General features: G+C 41.3%; 1 protein-coding gene across 2 annotated transcripts; it reads left to right on the top strand.

Annotated features, from left to right (window-relative positions):
- Positions 1-6,626: 6,626 nt before the first annotated feature.
- Positions 6,627-11,348, top strand: LOC143357721 (uncharacterized). Of its 2 annotated transcripts, none has more exons than XM_076794289.1 (3): positions 6,627-6,755; positions 8,323-8,380; positions 8,468-11,348. In XM_076794289.1, exons 1-3 carry the CDS (start codon positions 6,715-6,717, stop codon positions 9,803-9,805), a joined length of 1,437 nt encoding a protein of 478 aa, XP_076650404.1. In that variant the 5' UTR covers positions 6,627-6,714; the 3' UTR covers positions 9,806-11,348. The 2 variants fall into 2 exon arrangements, with proteins under 2 accessions (XP_076650404.1, XP_076650403.1); XM_076794288.1 differs by lacking the exon at positions 6,627-6,755 and adding an exon at positions 7,271-7,751.
- Positions 11,349-12,219: the final 871 nt, after the last annotated feature.

Raw genomic sequence — 12,219 nt, 5'->3', positions numbered from 1 at the left:
TCCCCTCCATTCGCTCGTCACAATTTCATGAGGATATATTGAAAAATCTAAAAGTTTAAACTTTCATACGTGCGCGATTCTCCATTCGCTTACATTGTATGTCGTCCGTCGTTGCTGGGTCTTTGAAGCTCGGCGCTCGGCAAAAGTTATTCCAAGATTTATTCGAAGCCTTCGAATAAAAGATACAGATAAAAGATGAAAAAATTATTCGAAGTTCGAATAAATCCGCTTCGAATAGAAAAAATTATCTTTATTCGTCGGATAAATTCTCGACGAATAAAATTATTTATCCGATACTCGTCCAATAAAGATGCTTTTTTTTATTCGAACCTTCAAATAACAAATAAAGATAAAGTATCTGTTATTCAAATTTTCATTTAAATAATTTTTTATCCCAAATAATGCCCATCTCTGCGAGGGCCGTTAGCACCGTGAAAGATTTACTTAATATTTAATTGAATTTAATAATTACAAAGAGGGTATCATGAACAAAGTGCATGCACTTGGAACTGTTACAGAAATATGTAAGATCACCCTTTCGATGAAGTATCGAATGAGGTTTATAACACGAGCGACTGGAATCTGCCTCTTTTGAGGAGTATAGTACACACTGCATGTCTAGCCTTCCTTTAATTAGTTTTGGAGGCAGGTCTCTGGAAGTTGTGGATGCATTCGCTTGTACGGTCTGGCTTGCGAGTCAATAGCAATTGTTAGCGTACCATAAAACTCCAGATGTTACACAGAACACAGGTAGGTGTGCTGGGCGCTACGTCACCAACGCACTAAAGGACTGAAATGAAGGAAACACTTTTGTTTTTTCAATGGTCGTCGCAAAAAATTGTTCTTCCTTGAATATGGATGGTACCATGGTATTGAGTTGTAAAGGAGTGTTAAACAGAGCTGCAATGCAGCCCATAAAAAATTAGTAGAACGGTGAAATAAAGAGTAAACTAGAATGTTTTCGAGTAAAATTATTTAAAAATAGTTCTAATGTGTTTTTAAAGTCATCTAGTAAAAATCTTATGGTGCTGAGGTGGAAAAATATTTATTCGTGAAAGAAAAATTTTTTAAATTAATAATAACAGTAGCTAAATATATGAAAAAATTTAAGATAGTGTTGATGACAATAGCTCATTATTAAATTAATATTCAGGTTGGTCGCTTTTAAACTTCGATATGAGATCTTTATTTGTTCGAATTTTTCCGGATTTTCCATTTTTTACAACTAAAGTTTGCAACTACAAACTTGGAAAAAAAATAAAATACGTATCATTACAATTAATATTAGAGATTTTGTACACAAGATTTACATGTTAGTTACATATTTCATATAAAACAATTAAGCTGTACGTTCTAATCCTGGTTAAAAAAATAATGTGCGTTCAGTTTTATGCTAAAAGACTGACCGGTTCTGTGCCATGCTAAAAGACTGACCGGTTCTGTTCCAGGAAAGACTGACCGGTTCTGTGCCATGCTAAAGCGGCGATGTCACGAAAGTGGGAACGCCGAAACCCCGGGCGTGAGCACTCTCATTCCTCTCTGCTTCTACTACGCACGCGCTACACGCAGCGTACCTCAATTCTGTCCGTGTGAGCTGCCAGCTCGGCTGTTCGACGCGTTCCGCCGAATTCACGTTACCGAAGTTTCGAGCGCCTGAGCCGCAATCGATTCCCGGTTCGGCGAGGCGCACATTTTGCTACTACTTTTAAACTAAAAAAGATATCAATGCGAAATTTGGACTAGAAATCTTTTTTAAAGATCGGGTTTAATGGCGTATACTAAAATATGTTCTATTGTATATTTTTTACATAATTTTTTTTTTTGTTGATTTTTAAGACAAAGCCGGATAAGATGGTCAAAAGCAGAGTTGGGCATTATTTAGATAAAAAATTATTTAAATAACGATTCGAATAAAAGATACTTTATCTTTATTCGTATTCGAAGGTTCGAATAAAAAATGTATCTTTATTCGACGAGTATCGAATAAATAATTTTATTCGACGAGAATTTATCCGACGAATAAAGATAACTTTTTTTATTCGAAGCGGATTTATTCGAACTTCGAATAATTTTTTCATCTTTTATCTGTATCTTTTATTCGAAGGCTTCGAATAAATCTTCGAATAACTTTTGCCGAGCGCCGAGCTTCAAAGACCCAGCGACGACAGACGACATACAATGTAAGCGGATGGAGAATCGCGCACGTATGAAAGTTTAAACTTTTAGATTTTTCAATATATCCTCATGAAATTGTGACGAGCGAATGGAGGGGATTTTCCTGACGAAAATGAGGTCAAATTCGAGTGTAATCGAATAAGTTTCACTGATACGCAATGTTACATAAAAATTACAATCTCATTAAAGACAGTCCAAATGATGTCGTGTTTGGACTCATTTTGATGGGGATAAGCTCTACAACTCATTCGTATTAACAATATTGTTCTGATTAAAAACATAAAAGCATAAATTGCCAATAGTGCACGATTCTCCATCCGCTTACATTGTATGCCGTTTGGCTGTCGCTGGGTCTTCGACGTTCGGCGCTCGTCGGTCCTCGTTGGCCGTGTCGCCGTTTATGCGTCGAGCTGGCAAAAGTTATCCGAAGATTTATTCGAAGCCTTCGAATAAATCTACGGATAAAGATGCTAAATACAGTCCCAATTTGTACCGTGTTTAGTGTCATTTTAATCAGAAGAATGCCACGAATTAGTTGGCGCAAGTCCCATAAAAAAATCATGAAAAACAATGAAGTTTTGCAATTGGATTGGTGTTGTTTCACACCGATATCTCGGGACTCTACGAGCTCGGAATTTCAAAGACCATCGACCGACCAACAGCCTACAATGTAAGCAGATGGAGAATCCTGCATTATTGGCAATTTATGCTTTTATGTTTTTAATCAGAATAATATTGTTAATACGCAGAGTTGTGGAGCTTGTCCCGATCAAAACGAGTCCAAACACGACATCATTTGGACTATCTTCAATAAGATTGTAATTTTTATCGTAACATTACGTATCAATAAAATTGTTCGATTACACTCGAGTTTGGACTCATTTTCACCAGGAAAAGCCCCCCAATTCACTCGTGGCAATTTTATGGTGGTATATTGAAAAATCTAAAAGTTAAACTTGCATTCGTACGCGATTCTCCATCTGCTTACATTGTATGCCGTTTGTCAGTCGCTGGGTCTTTGAAGTTCGGCTCTCGTCGGACCTCGTTGCTGTTCATTCGAAGCCTTCGAATAAACGATACAGATACAAGATGAAAAAATTGTTCTAAGTTCGAATAAATCCGCTTCGAATAAAACAAAATTATCTTTATTCATCGGATAAATTCTCGTCGAATAAAATTATTTATTCGACAAAGATACTTTTTTTATTCGAACCTTCGAATAACGAATAAAGTTAAAGTATCTTTTATTGGAATCGTTATTTAAATAATTTTTTATCTAAATAATGCCCAACTCTGGCCACAGGTGCCTTTTGGAAGGACAGCCCACCTGTTATCAAAACATTCTTTTAAAGTCCTTTTTTTACAGTCGCAGAGGAAGAAACGCTCTGTATTTTGGATTTCAAGTAATTGTAGACACTTGTATGATACTGTTATATATACTACTTTGACAAAATTAGAAAATAAACATTATGTGGCGTGTGTAATGTCGTACAAAGCAGTTTCAGATGAATGATAATGTGTTCAGGAACTGTTACAGAAATATGTAAGATCACCCTGTCGATGAAGTATCGAATGCGGTTTATGACACGAGCGACTGGAATCCACCTCTTTTGAGGAGTTTAGTACACACTGCATGTCTAGCCTTCCTTTAATTAGTTTTGGAGGCAGGTCTCTGGAAGTTGTGGATGCATTCGTTTGTATGGTCTGGCTTGCGACTCAATAGGGATTGTTAGCGTACCATAAAACTCCAGATGTGACACAGAACACAGGTAGGTGTGCTGGGCGCTACGTCACCAACGCACTAAAGGACTGAAATGAAGGAAACACTTTTATTTTTTCAATGATCGTCGCAAAAAATTGTTCTTCCTTGAATATGGATGGTACCATGGTATTGGGTTGTAAAGGGGTGTTAAACAGAGCTGCAATGCAGCCCATAAAAAATTAGTAGAACGGTGAAATAAAGAGTAAACTAGAATGTTTTCGAGTAAAATTATTTAAAAATAGTTCTAATGTGTTTTTAAAGTCATCTAGTAAAAATCTTATGGTGCTGAGGTGGAAAAAATATTTATTCATGAAAGAAAATTTTTTTTAATTAATAATAACAGTAGCTATATATATGAAAAAATTTAAGATAGTGTTGATGACAATGGTCGCTTTTAAACTTCGATATGAGATCTGTATTTGTTCGAATTTTTCCGGATTTTCCATTTTTTACAACTAAAGTTTGCAACTACAAACTTGAAAAAAAAAATAAAATACGTATCATTACAATTAATATTATTCTTAATTTATATTAATTAGAGATTTTGTACACAAGATTTACATGTTAGTTACATATTTCATATACAACAATTAAGCTGTACGTTCTAATCCTGGTTAAAAAAATAATGTGCGTTCAGTTTTATGCTAAAAGACTGACCGGTTCTGTCCCAGGAAAGACTGACCGGTTCTGTGCCATGCTAAAAGACTGACCGGTTCTGTTCCAGGAAAGACTGACCGGTTCTGTGCCATGCTAAGGCCGAGCAGATGTCAGCACTATATCAGGAACGCCGAAAACCCGGGCGTGAGCACTCTCATTCCTCTCTGCTAAAAATATTAAATTACCGAGAGGCCGTTCCCGGCGACTACAGCGCGATGGTGGCGCCATCTATGGTGGCGTGATCGTGAACTAATTTTTCCTATCTTCACCGTGCGTAAGACAAGGCCAGCGATATTGAGTGATAAAGACAGAGAACGCGACGCTCGTGCCACCTACTTTTCTGTGACACTTCGAATCCCCTGATATGTATCGGGCGAACACGACGAGCAAGGAGGTATCCGAAGAGGTATTTAAGACGAGATTCTCTACAATCCATCAAATCGATGGAAAATTCATTAATAACTCTCTGTCCAGTAATTGTTTATAAACATTTGCAATCACATAGTGTAGAATTGACCTTCAGCTACTTACACATTGCATTATCGATTGGAGTCTAGGCATCGTTAAACAATTAATAACAATGATCGAAACCCTTATCCTGATTGGTTTATAAAAATTTAGTCCCGTTACGACAAAAAAATTAATTGCTAACTTTGTAGACATAATTTGATAAGAATTATGATTGAAGAATCTAGAAGAGACCTTTAGCAACATTCCTTTACCAATTTTGTGTAGATTTTGTGTCTAATAAATTAGTTATTAACAATTTCTGAAGGGCCTGTTGCTTTTCCTATTGCCCGTAATGCGTTAGACAAGGACAGTGGGACTCCGAGATAAAGAGAGATATATACGTCGTGCCGACTCTTCGATAATTGTTAATAACAAATTAAGTAGAAACCAATCCTCGACAAAACTGTAACAGGAATGTAGTTATGGTTTCGTTCTAAATGCTGTAACTGCAAAAGTTCAGTAATTAAATCGTTAAAGAAGAAAAAATTAATAATTCAGTGGGCACCTGTCAAATTCTTTGAGGTTATCTTAAAACATGGCTTTGAATAATTATTAATATACTACTTAATGAAGAACAAAATATGATAAAAAACTATTTGTGAATGCTGTTGAAGGTTCAGTCTCTATTCTCAACAAGGTTGTATTTGTAAATTTTCAAAAGCCCGCGTGAATAGGTATCAGAAGTACATAACTTGTCTTACACACGGGAAAGATAGGGAAAATTAGTTCCCGACCACGCCACCGTAGATGGCGCCACTGTCGCTCCCCGGCTGATGGACAAACACAATCCTATGCCGTATTTTCAATCAGAGAGGATTTTCAATAAAGAAGGACTTCGAGGCGAAAATTGAATACGGATATTTCCATATACAGAATTGTATTATTATTTGCAGTATGTTCACAATTAATTTTTCTTTTAGAATCGTCTGACGTGCAGGTTCACCAGTAATTCGTGAAATCTTATTTTACTTTAAATTATAATGGAGTTACTAGGGAAATAAAATTAATAAAGAGACAATCTGTTAATTTGAACATAGAACTTTATTCTGTCTCCTCCCATAGATTACATTGGAAGGGATGAACATTTAGTCACTTATAAAACTACAAATCATTGTTTCATACAACATGTATAATCTTCTTTTTTTATTGAAAAAATATGACTTTAGATTACAGGATTAATAATATAGAAATAAGTCCTAGAATATAAGTATACAAAAATGTGTGTGTTCATAAGAAAGTATTTTAATATGTTTGTACAAGAAGGATCTTTAGTGGAACCTTTTTGCGCAAAGATCCTGCTTTGAAGAATTTAATCATCCGTCGCTCTCTAGCAACGGAAACAGGAAACTAATTGTTTCTCGGCTTGGGCGTTTTGTCGTGGATGGCACTAGCGTCTGTTAGCCCTAGTACTTTCCCTAGCGTTGAGGCTGCCTAGGAACTTTCCCTTAGATCATTTTCGTCATAAAAGTTCATCTTTTAACGGGAAACATCCGTTTTTTCCCCCTCCCACGGAGAGTCTCGCCTATAGTTCGAGTGTATTCGATTCGAGTGAACCAGTTGCTCTGTCAGCAGTGCCGTAGTCGAGACTGTGCTCGATTGAAATCGTGAAAATGCAGCATGAGACCAACGCGAAATCCGATACTAAATCGAGGTAAGAGTGAGTGATTCTTCAGTTTACAAAATTGATTCAAAATGTGAACTACGTAACGACGCCGGTTCCGAACGATTCGGAATATAGGGAATATTCCTATGAATGAATATTTTATTTTTGAAGGGCGGCAACGACATCAGCGCCGTGATACAATATTCGCGGTCGTTCATATCGTTTGACATGAGCGTTGTTTGCCGGGGATAGAACGATAGAAGATCGACGGTCGCGGTGGTGTGCACGCGTTGCAAATACCAACATTCTTCCGCGAAAGCTCGCAAAAGCCTCGATCCAATTAAATAAAGGTCGCGTTCCGTGAACAACGACGAATCTCCACAAGTTGCATCGTTCCGATCGCGCGCGTGCGTTCACGCTTTAACCCGACGTGGACGCTCGAGTGGCGGGTTTTAAATGGCGTCCTGAGTGGTGTGCGTGCATCGAGTCTCTGGTTACACCGAGACGCCGGTCCTGAGTGGCTTGTACGTGCTTTTTCTTGTCGCGTTATCGTCTTCGGAATAGCGTGGAATGTGAGCGTGGCCCGAGTCTACCGAAACAGAAATAGAGAAAGGCGAGTGAGAGTGGGAGGGAGAGAGTGAGAGAAACAGAGAGAGGGGAGAGAGAGAGAGAAAGAGCGTGTGAGTGCGTGTTAGGGGGGAAAGGGACGAGGCAAAGCGTCGATCTTAATCGAATGCGTCGATATAGTTAATCTCGCGGTAGAAATCAAGTTATTTGGACGGTTTTGTGACAGAATCGTGCGGGCCGCGAGTCCCGTTTACCGTATACATAGATTTTCACGGCCAACGCAACGGGCACAAAGGCGTACAAAGATAATACGTGGTTACGAGGCAGGGCAACACGCTAAAACTCCATGGATAAGACGCCAAAGAAGGCGGCCCCTTGGGGCGATGAGAGGAATTTTAGGAGGCTGCTCAAAACGATCTCGAAAAGTTCTGAAACACTCTTGCACAACCGACAACGCGAATTCGAGAATCCGAACAGGTTTGTAAGACCAATAAGCCCGACGAGCCAGCAAGTTTAACCACAGTCTTCTCCCCGACATACATATACATCGGTCTGCCGCATATATCCGTTTTCTCGCTCTCCCGGCCGGAGCGTACGCTCCGTCTCGTGTTTTTTTTTTGCGCGCGCGATGCCGGGACCGTGGACGCGTCGCGTGCATTTTTATCGTTCCATTCTTGTCGCGCGATGTGTCGTGAGGATCAACCGGGCCAAATGTCATCCAACTTCACCGATAAATCCGCCGATATCCCGTATCTTGTTTGTAGATCGATTCATCGAACGCGTCGACAAAATTTTCTTACCGTCCGTGATTACCGCCCGGGACTGTCCGAATCCGTACAGCGAAATTTTCTGACATGAGCGAACGTGCAGCCACCAGACATGCTTAGACGAGAAACTCTTTGGTTCAGCCGTTCTCTTCCAAGCTTTTTCATTTTAAATTAGCACCTCTCATCACCTCCGGTACTTCTTACTCGGTGGAAATTGGCTATAAATACCCACGGGTAGTTCCTTTCAACCACTTTCAGCGTTCGTGTATTCTTGGTTCTAGGTCTAAGTTGAGCACGCAGCTGAGAAAAGTACCGCCTGGCCAAAGGAAAGGCTTTAAGGTAAATCGAATATCCCTTCCGATAAAGCTACTTCTCTTCTCTGTACCGTATTCGAACCTTTCATGTAAAGCAACGTATTTATTTCAGAACAAAGTCAGCACGACGGCAAAGATTGATTCGAACTGCCCTACGAGGCAGACTCCCTGGCTGGCGAACTCCCCCAAGAAGAAGAAGAAGTCGACTCTTGAAACCGAAGGCACAGAATCCAATACGAAAATGCAGCCAGAATCAGAGCCAGAGGAGGTCAAAGTAGACGAAACTTTGCGAAATAAGACCAACCCCAAGCCAGAGACTTCCAAAGAGACTCGGAACTCTACGGAGAAGCACGTTGATCGTGCTGCTTCGGAACCCATTCAGGCTAGTTCTAAGGAAGAAGAGCAGCAGAATGGAGAGTCCGAGAAGGATCAAACGAACACAGAAAAGACTGAGGAGAAGGCGAACAAATCCGTGGAAATGAAGCAGATGGAGGAGCTCGAAGAGCATCTGGAGACCGAGGAGACCGACTTAAAGTTGAGCTTCGAGAACGACGAAAAATCGGAGACGTCTCGAGAGGAGAAAATCGGCGAGGAACCGAAGAGCAAAGAGAACGAGGAGGTTAGGATAGAGGCGGAGAACCGCGCGCAGGAGAACGACGAGGTTCAGAGCGTGTCGCTGACCGATGCAGAGAACACCACCGCGGAGATTACAGAGTCTCTGATGTCGGACTCGACGGAGGCGACCGGAAACACGTCGCAAAACGATGAGAGAAATGAGAAGGAGAAGGAGAAAGAGACGACGGCGGAGAAGGAGGAGTCTTTTGTCTCGTACGACCCTGCGATAATGCTGAAGGACGTGCAGATCAAGCTGAATGACTGTATGAAGGAGAACTCTAAGATGTTGGAGGCGGGCAACGCGGATGAGCAGACCGAGCAGGACCAGGAGCAAGAGTCCGCGATGCCTCCGAGGCCGTATGACGACTTGTCCTTTGGCAAGACCTTGAGAAATATCTCCGGCAGGCGATCTATCAGCAGAATGGGAGGGCACGTGTCGATACGCTATCCAAGGTACTCGCCGAACAACTCAATGTTCGTCAACACGTCCGGCACGTCCTTGATGCCGGACGAGAACGAAGACTTCAAGATCCTGCGGTACAACACGGGCCTGTCCGAGACGATTTCTGCGAGCAACGGCAGCTCGCTGGAGACGAAGAAGCGGAAGCACGAGACCAGCGAAGATCGGGGCGGCAAGAAACAAAAGACAGAGACGGAGAATAGTGTGCTCACCACCTCGATCAGCCTACTGAAAGGTTTGCGCAGGCCTGTACAAGCCTCCACGCCTGTCGCCGAGCTAAAGTTCCAGAGCAACAAGCTGGACCTCTTGGACGACGAGCGTGACAAGTCTGTCAACGACCACCAAGCCCCCAAGAAGTGGTGCGCGGTCATGTAAATTACCTCAAAGATTTTATACACACCTGCGTACATTTCTTTTTCATTTTTGCACGCAAGGAAAACGGCCTCCGTGCCATGCCATTCATAGTCATAAGTCCTTGGTTTTGCGACCACGCTGTCGATTGGAAACACGGTACAAGCTTTTGGCCCGATCCAGCGCGGAAATACCGGTTCTCGATCACTGGAATTTCAGAATCTCGTGAAAGACATTACTGTAAACGATTACATTTTCTTAAACTTTAACCTCTTAAGTACACGATCGCTGTACAGGGACTTTTGCGGACGTTTGTGGAAATTTATGTTTTCACGGGTTGATTTTATCGAGTAGAAACGAAGCTTTTACCATGTTTCGAATGGGTACAAAGACGAGCTGAAACTGTATAGAGTTTTATCGAGATTGTTGGCTTGACCCTTGGACACGCGGAGGTCGTTCTAACTACTCCGTATTCGGAGCAGCAGAGAGGCTAACGAGATTTAAACAAGTACCTTTGAGAAGTATGTTTAACGAAATTGATAAATGATATCGTCAACTGTGCAGTTGTCGTGAAGGTCCGCCGAGCCGAGGGTTCAAGCGAAAAATCCTTCGAGTATGTTTTACACGAATAACGGAACGCTGTTATGAAAGCGTTCGATCATTGACCAATTTTTTCTTATCCCTTCGTCGCGTGCACACGATTCAACCGAACCGATTAACTGATTCGCAATAAGTGTCGTCCAAGAGTTTATTCATTGTGGAACACATCACTTTCTTTCGGTTCGTTTCGCGTTGCTAGGAATCATTATATTTTCTCGACGTTATAAAGTATATTGATATACATATATATATTTTTTTTTGTAGAACTCGATAAGCGCGTCATAGAAGACTTTTCTATCAGAAAGGAAGAGAGAGAGAGAAAGTGATAGATTCATTGTTTCGAGGGTATTGTAAAGATTTATATTTACCCTGGCCGTAGAGCTTGCTTCTCGTTGCGCATACACGATACTTTTTTTCCTTCGTTTTTTTTTTACTACTTATTTATAATAGGGTAAATCGTTGCGGAGTAGCTCGCGCGTTAGCAAGCGACGATAACGTTTCTTCTTCCGGTCGATTGATCGCAGACACGATTTTTCGGTGTCCGGATACAATCACGAAGACTGAACGACATGGGAGACGGAGACGGAGCGACAGAGAGTATCTAAACGTAGCTATTAAGTTAGATTATAAATGAAAACGAGAACGCGAGACACGCTCGGTAGAATCGTATTTCCACCAAAGTCGTTCTCCCATGACGCGAGTAGTCCCATTAAGATGACGTTCTTTTTACCAGCACTTGTACCGAGTATCTTTTAAGCTCTCTAGGAACAGCTCTCGCTCCGAACAGAAGGAAAACGCTGAACGGTTTTCATTGATCGATCCACTAATCTAATGCGATCCGGCCGAGCCAGTAATAGCCGCGGTTCCACTTGTTTAGACTTGTTACGATTGAACGGAAGAGAGTTGGGAACACGATGTATGAATAATGTATATAGAAAATGAGATCTACAATAAATCTTGAAAACCCGAGAACGCTTGTTACGGTACTTGAACCTCATCCCCTCCCCTCTCGCGATTCCTCCGGTTGTCGTTTTCCAAGAAAGAATCGCAGTCGGATCGTTCGCAAGATACTATCTCGAAGACAGCCGCGACGGCACCGCTAATCAACCGTCTGCGTGCCACTCGCATTCTTTATCAAACGCTCTCTAGGTCCACACAGTCACTCGCGTTATTATTCAGACAGATTTTATTATCCCGCCGGTTCTCCTTGGCTCGATAATTGCCACTTTTCCTGCGTATAGTCGTTTCAGCAATTATCAATCGAAATCACTGTTCGATCGAGCAGTTCTGCCATTTTTCGACAACAAGCGGCCAAAGGCCACGTAATTACCGATTCTGGGAGTAATCGACCTCAACGACATAGCGTAACTCGTTATCCGCTCGTTAAGAAGGATCGCGTGCTCGTTTTAATCGTCGACTTCCGCTTCTTTCTGCCCCGGAAAACCGGTTTTCCGACGCGTAGCTAGAAAAGAGGTCATTTATTCCGGTTACGACTCGCATTTACGCGGTTACACCTACTCAGGGACTCGAAACTTTTTCGAAAACAGTGTAACATGTTAGTTAAACATTCCAGAACTTTTTATTTCCGGTGATCTAGCACCGAATGACAGTGGTCGCTACAAGATCCTCTCGAAAAATCGATTTTCGGTGTACGACTCGTATCTTCTACAGAAATTTGACTCTTTCTGGATGAAAAAATTGCCGCAGCTTCTCGAATATGTACTCTACAAGATCCAATTACATTCACAGAAAATACTCTACGCTTTTTCCTACAGAAAATTCCCAAAGATGCCCGTGTATTTTAGTCCCGCATGCGGACATAACTATTCGAGCGAAGA

This window comes from Halictus rubicundus, chromosome 10 (assembly GCF_050948215.1).
Source record: "Halictus rubicundus isolate RS-2024b chromosome 10, iyHalRubi1_principal, whole genome shotgun sequence".
NCBI lineage: Eukaryota > Metazoa > Arthropoda > Insecta > Hymenoptera > Halictidae > Halictus > Halictus rubicundus.
The sequence above is the reverse complement of the archived record's forward strand: the minus strand, read 5'-3'. Positions and strand labels throughout refer to the sequence as shown.